This window comes from Petaurus breviceps, unplaced genomic scaffold (genome assembly GCF_028583685.1).
Source record: "Petaurus breviceps papuanus isolate PSGF00001 unplaced genomic scaffold, PetGlider_PUasm1.0 88237, whole genome shotgun sequence".
Taxonomy (NCBI): Eukaryota; Metazoa; Chordata; class Mammalia; order Diprotodontia; family Petauridae; genus Petaurus; species Petaurus breviceps.
In genome coordinates, this window is record NW_027186911.1 from 42,952 (window position 1) to 54,718 (window position 11,767).

Consider the following 11,767-nt stretch of genomic DNA (forward strand, 5'->3'; position numbering starts at 1 on the left):
CTTCCTCTTCAGATGTGGACCACTGTGGGAAGTGCCCAGAAGATGAGCATCCAAATAAGGATAGAGATCACTGCTTCCCAAAGACTGTGACCTTCCTGGACATCGCAGAGCCTTTGGGGATAACACTAGCGTTAATAGCTGTTTCTTTCTCTCTTCTAACAATTCTCATTCTCTGGGTTTTCATAAAGTTTCGAGACACTCCCATTGTCAAGGCCAATAATCGGACGCTCAGCTATATTCTTCTCATCTTCCTCACCTTCTGCTTCCTCTGCTCCTTGCTCTTCATTGGCCGTCCCACTGCAGCCACCTGCCTCCTCAGACAAACCACTTTTGGAGTTGTCTTCACTGTGGCTGTGTCCTCTATTTTGGCAAAAACCATCATGGTGGTTCTGGCCTTCAGGGCTACAAGACCAGGGAGTAGAGGCAGGATGTGGGTGCAATCAAGGGTGTCCAACTCCATCGTCCTCATCTGCTCTGGCATTCAAGTGATTCTCTGTGGCATCTGGCTGGGAACTTCTCCCCCCTTCCCAGACATTGACCCACACTCTGAACGTGGTCACATCATCATTCAATGTAATGAGGGCTCTGATATTGCCTTTTACTGTGTCCTCGGCTACATGGGCTTCCTGGCCCTGGGCAGCTTCACTGTGGCTTTCCTGGCCAGGAGCCTGCCTGATGCCTTCAATGAAGCCAAGTTCATCACATTCAGCATGCTGGTGTTCTGCAGTGTGTGGGTCTCCTTCCTCCCCACGTACCAGAGCACCAAGGGCAAGGCCATGGTTGTTGTAGAAATCTTCTCCATCCTGGCCTCCAGTGCTGGGTTACTGGGCTGCATCTTTACTCCCAAGTGCTATGTGATCCTGCTGAGGCCGGAAAGGAACACCCAGGAAGGGATAAAGAAGAAAGTGCACTGCAAGGGGTGAAGTGATTCTAGGACATTGCCTCACAATTCCTACCAGAGGCATAAAAAGTTTCAATAATAACACTTCAGCATGTGATGTCTGAGATTCTCCATCTCACTGGTATTTGAATTTTAGTTGGTTCTTTTTCAGCTCCCCACATATTGTCAGAGAACCCAGGTTTTGCTGGTAAATGTTTTACCAAGCTTCCTGAAAATGTCCCACAAACTTTTTCACTTCATCTGCATCATTACCTTTTTAACATCACATTTTCCATACTGATATCTTCTTCAAGTACAACTTACACCTTGACTCTTGAATCTGTGAATCACCCTGGTATATCTTCACTTAGAAGTTAGTGCTCTAACTGTGGAATTGTTCTGTTCAAGACATTTTTAATGATTTGGATACATGCAAAGGAGGCATCTTTATCAATTTTGGAGATGACACAAACCCAAGTAAGATAGCTAAAATACTAAATTACAAAGCCCTCAGTTTACCAAAATCCTCTTATTGGATGGAGCACTAGACATAATTGAGTGAGATGAATTTTAATAGGGACAAAAATACTGTATTACATATTGGTTCAAAAATCAACTTCATAAATATCTTATGGGATAGTAACCAGAATACAACAGTTCATTTGGAAAAAGAAATCCCACACAGGGTTTTTCAGATGAGATGGAATATTAGTAATGGAAAAACAGATTCCTATGGAACAATTTTGTTATGTCAAGTCCAAGCAAGCTAATGTGATCTAAGACTAAATTAAGATAAGTCTGCTATTCATTGGAAAAAATAAAATTAGGAGAGACTAGGTGGTGCAGTGAGTGAAGTGCCGGCCCCTGAGTCAGGAGAAGCCGAGTTCGGTTCTGGCCTCACACACTTAACATCCACACAAAAAAAACTGGCCGTGTAACTTTGGGCAAATTATTTAACCCTAACTGCCCTCCAAAAAAGGCAAAAAAAATGTTCAAATTCAATAATTTGCAGGTACAATGTTACACTTATCAGATTGGATGATATGATACAAAAGGAAAATGATTAATGTTGGAGGGGATGTGGGAAACCTGAGACATTAACACTTTATTGGAGGTTTTGTGAACTGATCCAACACTTCTGGAGAGCAGTTTGGGGCTATGCCCAAATGGCTGTAAAACTGCGCATTCCCTTTGATCTGGCAACACCCCTTAAGGTTTTTATCTCAAAGACATCCAAAAAGGGGAAAGAATCTATTTGTACAAAAATATGTATAGCAGCTATTTTTGTGGTGGCAAAAAATTGGAAATGAAAGGGATGTCAATCAGTTAGGCAATGGCTAAACAAGCTGTTGTATGATTGGAATGGGATATTATTTTGCTAAAGGAAATGAAGAAGCAGAGTGATGATGAACTGAGAAAGGTGTAGCTCTTCTCAGTAATACTATGATCCAGAACAATCTTGAAGGACTCATGATGAAGCATCCTATCCACCCCCAGAGAAAGAACTTACACTGTTGGAATGCAGATGGAAATATGTCATTTCACTTGATATTTTCTTTTATGTTTTATTAAAGTCTCCCTGTAGAAAATGACTAAGGGAGAGGCAAGCCCGGAAGGTGCAGGCTGCAGAGGAAGGCCAGGAAGGGGCCTGAGCAACTCAGAGGGCAAGTCTTCCCACTAAACACAAGGGCCACTACCAGGCCTATTACCAAAGGGTTGTAACTGGAAAGAGCAAGGTAAGAAGCAAATACAGGGGCCCCTGTTCTGGACAGCCAATACTCCCAGGACTACCACTTCATAGCCCAGAAATTTAAAAAAAAAAAAAAGCCCCTATCAGGACCTCCATAGACCAGGATGACAGAGTGAACCTCACCTGCTCCAAACCCCCCCTCCCCCTCTGTCCCTGAAAACATAGTAACTCTTGCCCCAGGGCAAAACTCTCTACAGTAAAGGATTGGGATCCCAGCAGGGAGGATGTGGCTAGGGCCCTGCCTCAAAATGGGTAGAAAGCAGACTACAAAGACTCTGAAGTCCTACTATCCTCAGAGGGAGGAACCCAACTCAGAGGGAGACAATGTGGACTCCACACCCACAGCTGAAACATCAATAGGGAATGAGTCCCAAGCATAGAAGGCTATCCTAGATGAGATCAAAAGGAACTTTGAAAACCGAATGAGAGAGATAGAAGACAAAATGAATAATTCTCTCAAAATCAAAAATGCAGAATTAGAAAAACATTATAATGAAGAAAACATCTCTCTAAAAAGAAAAGTGTATGATATGGAAAAGGAGCTCCAAAAATTAACCAAGGAAAATGATTTGCTAAAAACTAAAATCAACTAAATGGAAACAAGTAACTCTATGAGGAACTAAGAATTAGTCAAACAAAACAACAAGAATGAAAAATTAGAAAAAGAGGTAAAATACCTCAAAGAAAAAATAAGTGACCTGGAAAACAGATCCAGGAGAGATGACCTGAGAATCATAGGCCTACTAGAAAACCATGATGAAAAAATGAGCCTGGAAAAAATTCTCCAAGAGCTCCTTAAGGAAAACTGCCCTGAGATACTAGAACCTGAGGGTAAAATAGAAATCAAGAGAATCCACCGGACACCTGCTGAAAGAGATCCCAAACTGAAAAGTCCTTGAAATGTTGTGGTCAAACTCCAGAACTACCAGATAAAAGAGAAAATACTTCAAGCAGCCAGAAAGAAACAATTCAAATATTGAGGGTCCACAGTGAGGATCACACAGGATTTGGCAGCTTCTACACTGAAAGATCGGAGGCAGTGGAATACAATTTTCTGGAAGGCAAAAAAGCTCGGGTTACAACCAAGGATCACATACCCAGCGAGACTGAGCATATTCTTCCAGGCAAAGAGATGGTCATTCAATGATATAACAGAGTTCCAGACATTCTTTATAAAAAAGCCAGAACTCAATGGAATATTCAACCTCCAATTACGAGATGCAACAGTGACTTAGAAAGGTAAACAAGGAAAACACACACACACACACCCTGCTATTTGATAAGAGAAAAATGGTTATATACAAGGAGAGGGTATGAGTATAAAATACACAAAATGATGATTTAAAAAATCTTATTAAGGGCTACAAAGGGACTGCAATGGAAAAAAAGGGAATGAATGAGTGGAAAAGGGTAAATTATGCCACACAAAGAGGCATAAAAACTGTATAGCAGGGGAAAAGAAGGGAGGGAGATGGGAATCATATGAGCTTTTCCCTCATTGGTTCTGGTGCAAGGAGGCAATAGCAACCAGTTAAGCATAGGACTCTATGGAGAAGAAATGCAAAAAGTATCATTTCAGAGGGAAAGAGGGGAGGGAGAGGAGCTTTGCATGAGATTTGTTCCTGTCACTCTTGGTGCGAAGAAAAAATAACATACTTCATTAAGTATAAAAATATCCTACAGGTAGTAGGAGTGGGAAAGGGCTACAAAAGGGAGAGTGGTTAGTAGGGAGGGAAGAAGTAAGGGGAAAGCGAGGTAAAGCGAGGGAGGCTGATGAGGGAATACTGAGGCAAGCATTGGTCAAAAGGAAAACTATTAAGGGGGGGAGGGAGAAGGGAGGAAAGCTATGAACATTAACAGGGGCGGGAAAAGGATGGAGGGAAAGAAACAGATAACAATCATAACTGTAAATGTGAATGGAATGAACTCTCCCATAAAAAGGAGGCGGACAGCAGAATGGATTAGAAATCATAATCCTACAATATGCTGTTTACAAGAAACACATCTGAAACAAAGGGATACACACAGGAGAAAGGTAAAAGGATGGAGTAAAATATATCATGCCTCAGCTAAAGTAAAAAAAAGCAGGGGTAGCAATCCTTATCTCAGATAAAGCAAATGCAAAAATTGACCTAATTAAAAGAGATAAGGAAGGAAACTATATCCTGCTAAAAGGCACCATCAAGAATGAAGCAATATCACTACTTAACATGTATGCACCAATTTGTATAGCATTCAAATTCCTAGAGGAAAAGGTAGAGGAAGAAATAGATAGCAAAACTATTCTAGCAGGAGACCTTAATCTCCCCCTCTCTGAACTTGATAAATCTCACCTCAAAATAAACAAGAAAGAAGTTAAGGAGGTGAACAGGATTGTAGAGAGGATAGGTATGATAGTTCTATGGAGAAAACTGAATAGGGAGAAAAAGCAATATACTTTCTTCTCAGTGGTTCATGGCACATACTCAAAAACTGACCATGTGTAGGGCATAAAAACCTTAAAATTCTATGTAGTAAGGCAGAAATATTAAATACATCCTTCTCAGATTGTGATGCAATAAAAATTATATGCAATAAAGGGCCATGGAAAGACAGGCTAAAAACTAATTGGAAATTAAACAATTTAATTCTAAAGGATGAGTGGGTCAAACAAGAAATTATAGAAACAATCAGCAAGTTCATTCAAGAGAATGATAATAATGAGACAACATACCAAAATTTGTGGGATGCATTAAAGGCAGTCCTTAGGGGAAGTTTTATATCCCTGAACGCATACATGATTAAATTAGAGAAAAGGGAGGTCAACGAATTGGGCATGCAATTGAACAACCTAGAAAAAGAACAAATTCAAAATCCCCAATTAAATACTAAATTAGAAATATTGAAAACCAAACGAGAGATTAAGAAAATTGAAATAAAGAAAACTATTGAAATAATAAATAAAGCTAAGAGCTGGTTTTATTAAAAAAAAACAAAATTGATAGATCCTTAGTCAATATGATAAAAAAAAAGAAAGAAGAAAACCAAATTATGAGTATCAAAAATGAAAAAGGTGAATCTACCTCCAATGAAGAGGGAATCAAAACAACAATTAGGAATTATTTTTCCCAATTGTATGCACAAAAATTTTACAACCTTAGGGAAATGGATGAATATTTACAAAAATTCAAGTTGCCCAGATTAATTGAAGAGGAAGTAAATTACTTAAATAACCACATCTAAGAAAAAGAAATTGAACAAGCCATCAGTCAACTCCCTAGGAAAAAATGTCTAGGGCCAGACGGATTTACTAGTGAATTCTATCAAACATTTAAAGAACAATTGATTCCAATACTCTACAAACTATTTGGGGAAATTAGGGAAAAAGGAGTCCTAACAAATTCTTTTTATGACACAAATATGGTACTGATACCTAAATCAGGAACAGATAAAACAGAGAAAGAAAATTATAGACCAATCTCCCTCATGAATATAGATGCAAAAATTCTAAATAAAAGACTACAGCAACTTATCTCAAGAATAATACATTTTGATTAGGTAGGATTTATTCCAGGAATGCAAGGATGGTTTAATATTAGGAAACCATCAATATAATTGATCATGTCAACAATAAAACTAGAAGAAACCACATGATCATCCCAATAGATGCAGAAAAGGCTTTTGACAAAATACAACATCCATTCCTATTAAAAACATTAGAAAGTATAGGAATAAATGGAGCCTTCCTTAAAATAATAGGTAGCATCTATTTAAAGCTATCAGCAAGTATTATATGTAATGGGGAGAAGCTAGAAGCATTTCCCATAAGATCAGGGGTGAAAAAGGGTGTCCACAATCACCCCTCTTATTCAATCTGGTACTAAAGATGTTAGCAGTAGCAATTAGAGAAGAAAAAGAAATCAATGGAATCAAATTAGGCAAAGAAGAGACCAAGCTATCACTCTTTGCAGATGATATGATGATATACTTAGAGAATCCTAGAGAATCAAGTAAAAAAACTATTTGAGACAATAAATAAATTTGGCAAAGTTGCAGGATACAAAATAAACCCACACAAATTCTTGGCATTCCTATGTATTTCCAATGAAATTCAAGAGCAAGAGATAGAAAGAGAAATCCCATTTAAAGGTACTGTTGACATTATAAAATATTTGGGAATCTACCTGCCAAAACAAACCCAGGACCTATATGACCACAATTACGAAACACTTTTCACACAAATAAAGTTAGATCTAACTAAGTGGAAAAATATCAATTGCTCGTGGCTGGGTCAAGCTAATATAATAAAAATGACAATTTTGCCTAAATTGAATTATATAATTAGTGCTATACCAATTAATTTACCAAAAAACTACTTTATAGAGCTAGAAAAAATAGTAACAAAATTCATTTGGAAGAACAAACGGTCCAGAATATCAAGGGAATTAATGAAAAGAAATGCTAGGGAAGGTGGACTAGCTATACCAGATTTCAATCTGTATTATAAAGCAGCAGTCATCAAAACTACTTGGTACTGGCTGAGGAATAGAGGAGTGGATCAATGGAATAGATTAGGCACACAAAATTCAGAAGTCAACGACTATAGTAATCTATTGTTTGATAAATCCCCAGACCCTGGTTTTTGGGATGAGAACTCACTATTTCACAAAAACTGCTGGGAAAACTGGAATATAGTAGTATGGCAGAAACTGAGCATCGACCATTATCTAACACCATATACCAAAATCAAGTCTAAATGGGTGCATGATCTAGGTATAAAGGTTGATACTGTAAGCAGTCTCGTAAAACAAGGAATAGTTTACCTGTCAGACTTGTGGAGAGGGAAAGACTTTATGACTAAACAAGAATTAGAGAACATTATAAAATGTAAAATGGATGATTTTGACTACATGAAATTGAAAAGCTTCTGTACAAACAAAGCCAATGTAACCAAGATTAAGAGGGAGGTTGGAAATTGGGAAAGAATCTTTACAACCTATGTCTCTGAGAAGGGATTCATTTCTAAAATACACAGAGAATTCAGTCAAATTTATAAGACTACAAGTCATTCCCCAATTGATAAATGGTCAAAGTATATGAACAGACAATTTTCAGAGAAAGAAATTAAAGATATCTATAAGCACAGGAAGAAATGCTCTAAACAACTATTGATTAGAGAAATGTAAATCAAAACAACTCTGAGGTACCACATTTCACCAGTCAGATTGGCTAAGATGACAAAACAGGAAAATGACAAATGTTGGAGAGGATGTGGGCAAATTGGACCACTAATGCATTGCTGGTGGAGTTGTGAACTGATCCAGCCTTTCTGTGGAGCAATCTGAAATTATGTCCAAAGGCCTATAAATACTTTCATATCCTTTCACCCAGCAATACCACTCCTAGGGTTATATCCCAAAGAGATCATATAAGTGGGAGGAAGAACCATATTTACAAAAATGTTTATAGCAGCTCTTTTTGTGATGGCAAAGAATTGGAAATGAAGTGGGTGCCCATCAATTGGGGAATGGCTGAACAAGTTGTGGTGTATTCATGTTATGGAATGCTATTGTGTTATAAGAAACAAGGAGCAGACGGTCTTCATATTTACCTGGAGAGGCTTATATGAACTGATGCTGAGTGAGAAGAGTAGAACCAGGAGAAATTTGTACACAATTACAGATACAATGTATGTGTGATGACCAACCTTGATAGACTGGACTCTTCTCAGCAATGCAGTGATATAAGTCAATCCCAAAAGACTCATGATGGAGAGAGATGTGTGAATCCAGAGAAAGAACTAGAAATAACTGAGTTTATATTCAGGTGGAAGCAAAATACCTGATCTTTTTCTTTCTCATGTTTGGTTTTATGTTATCTTTACCATGTTTCATTCCATCTGATACAATCCATCTTTATAACCTGAATAATGTAAATGTGAAAGTATTTACAGATCCTATACTTTATATATGCCGCCATGGGAGAGAGGGGAGGGAGGGGGACAAAATGTGAAACTCAAGGAATTGTGGAATTGAATCCTGTAAACTAAAAGGAAACAAACAAATTAATTTAAAAATTATAAAAAATTTTTAAAAAGAAAATGGCTAAGGTAGAAATATTTTATATAACCCTGCATGCAAAAGCCATGGTGATTGCTTACTGTGTCAGGGAGTGGGGGGTGGGGAGGAATATATTTTGGAATTCAAAATTTTATTTAAATTTTTAAAGATCATTTTACCATGCAATTGGGGAAATTAAAGTATTATTTTTGTAAAAATGTTATATGTCTAGTACCAGGCAAGCAACAGGACATCATACTCTACCTTATGCTACTGTATCTGATTCATTGTGTTCAGTTTGGGATGACATACTTGAGAAAACATATTAATGAACAGGAGAGTACTAACAAGGAGAAAACTAGTATGTTAAATGCATTTCCGTTCATGCCATATGAGAGGTCAGGTCCAGGCAGAAGGAAGATAGACAGGGAGATCCATAGTTTTATAGGTGGAAGGGCAGAACCGAGAGTATATTGTAGAGAGTAACAGCAATATTGTTTTAGGTATGATTGGGCAATTATGTTATTTTGACTATTATAAGTAACTGAATTAACTATAAAGGGCACATAAGGGAAGATGCTATTTGCATCCAGAGGGGGAAAAAACCCCTGATAAATAGAAGAAGGTATAGATTAAGTTTAAAAATGTGCGTGTGTTTGTGTATAATGATAGGCATAGTCTGGGAAGGGAGGGAAGAATAACAAGGGAAACAAGAAATTTGCATGACTATTTTGTTGGATTTTTGAAAAGAAAAGCAAGCTGTGCATCGTAGATTTGCCATTTCATGTGCAATCATCCTTTTTATTGTACTATGTTATGGAAATACTTGTTTTATTCCATAAATTAAAAATAAAATTAACTTTTAAAAAGATAATTGCAGAGAAATACGCCTAAGGGGAACCTCATAAAAATCCATGAAGGGAGAAAAAGAAGTTCCTGGCCGGGAGACAGAAGGTAATGTGACTAATAAAAGCCTCAGAAGACAGAGTTTTAGACTAATTAATAATCAGTTTATAAAGTAAGCTATCTTATAAGCAACAAATTGATAGCTAGTGGTTTCTCTCAGTAAGCAAAGAGGCCAAAGAAGATTCAAAACGCTCACACCAGAAGTGACCTTGTGACAGAAAACTTCCCAGACAGATGAAACTCAACCCTGATCAGTGGATGTTTACTGAGAAGGTGTGCGTGAAATCTTCACCTCTTTCTGCTAAGAACATGGCTTGAGGGGGGCGGAGTCAAGATGGCAGAGTAGAAATAGTACCACCAAGGGGCTATGGCTCTCACCACATCTTATCCATGTAAAAGGGGACACTGAACAAATTTTGGAGCTACAGAACAGACAAAATGACACAGAGAAGGTAACCTGCCACTGAGTACAGCCTGGCAGGCTGGCAGGAATTGGCCAGCACAGTGGTTTGGAGATGAACCAAGCCCCACACGGAGGTTTTATCCCCAGGGGGTGCCTGAGCAGCTGCCTGATGGATCGACTCCAGATCTCCAGCAGCTATAGGGATACAAAATTATCAACACATACATGCTAAGGAAAAAGTTAGAGATCAGTGCAGTGTGGACTATGGGACCCAGTAGTTGGGAGTGCATTGGCTTTTGCCCCTGGGGAAAGAAGATGCTGAGGCCACCACCACGAGGCAACTTCATCTCATGGCCTGCAGACTTTAGGGGGACAAAGTGACCAGTCTGAGCAGTAATCGCTCTTGCTTTAACCTGCTTGGATCTGAATTGCTTTCCAGGGTGGAGGTCCTGGGGTGTGTGACCAGCTTGCCAGAGCATGTGGAGGCTTCAGAGAGGGCACCCAACTAATACATCCAGCAGCTGAGAAAACCCCAGCATTTGGGACAAAGCTCCCCTATCTAGTAGCAGAATCCTACTGTGGAAAAAAGCCCAAAACTCAAATAATTGAGTGGCAACATGACCATAAAAAGGAAGCAAAGCAAACAGAAGAATCCAACATTAGACTCCTATTTTGGGGGGAAAAAAGGATCAAAGCATGGAACAGGATGAAGACAGTGAAGTCAGAAATTCGGCATGAAAAGATTCAAAGGAAAATACGAGCTGGTTACAGGCCATAGAGGACCTTAAGAAGGATTTTAAAAACAAAATAAGAGAAGTGGAAGAACATTTGGGAATAGAAATGAGAAATATGCAAGAAAATTATGAAATAAGAGTCAACAGCCTGACTGAAGAAAACACCTTAAAAATAGACTAACTCAAATGGCAAAAGAGCCTCCAAAAGGCAATGAGAAGAATGCCTTAAAAATCCGAATTTGCCAGATAGAAAAAGAATCTCATAAGCTCACTGAGGAGAATCATTCCTTCAGAATTGGATTGGAGCAAATGGAAGCTAATGACTTTATGAGAAATTAAGATGTCATTAAACAGAACCAAAGAAATGAAAGAATAGAAGGCAATATGAAATATCTCATGGGAAAAACCACTGACCTGGAAAATAGATCCAGGAGAGATAATTTAAAAGTTATTGGACTACCCAAAAGCCATGATCAAAGAAAGAACTTAGAAATCATCCTCCAAGAAATTCTCAAGGAAAAATGACCTGATGCTATAGAACCTGAGGTCAAAATAGAGATTGAAAGAATCCACTAAGCACCTCCTGAAAAAGATCCCAAAAAGAAAACTCCTAGGAATTTGATAACCAGGTTTCAAAATTCCCAGATCAAGGAAAGAATATTATAAGCTTCCAGGAGGAAACAATCTGAATATTGTGGAAACACAATCAGGATAACTCAGGATCTGGCAGGTTCTACATTGAGGGATCGAAGGGCTTGGAATATGATATTCCAGAGGGCAAAGGAGCTGGGATTAAAACCAAGAATCACCTAGCCAGCAAAATTGAGTAATATGTTTCAGGGGAAAATATGGTCATTCAGTGTAATAGAGGACTTTCAAGCATTCTTGATGAAAAAAAACAGAGTTGAATAGCAAATTTGACATTCAGATACAAGAAGCAAGAGATGCATGAGAAGGTAGAGAGGGAAAAGAAGTCATAAGGAACTTATGTATATATATATATGTTTACAAGTATACATAGATACAGGGCACAAGATGAATTTAATAGGAAGGGAT

At 38.2% G+C, this 11,767-nt stretch overlaps 1 protein-coding gene across 1 annotated transcript in view; it reads left to right on the plus strand.

Annotated features, from left to right (window-relative positions):
* LOC138176391 (vomeronasal type-2 receptor 26-like) overlaps window positions 1-923 on the plus strand; it is a 32,754-nt gene extending 31,831 nt beyond the window's left edge. Inside the window, exon 6 of the mRNA XM_069107191.1 lies at window positions 13-923. Within this exon, the coding sequence (XP_068963292.1) occupies window positions 13-923 (911 nt within the window). The remainder of the gene's footprint in view (window positions 1-12) is intronic.
* The last annotated feature ends 10,844 nt before the right edge of the window (window positions 924-11,767 follow it).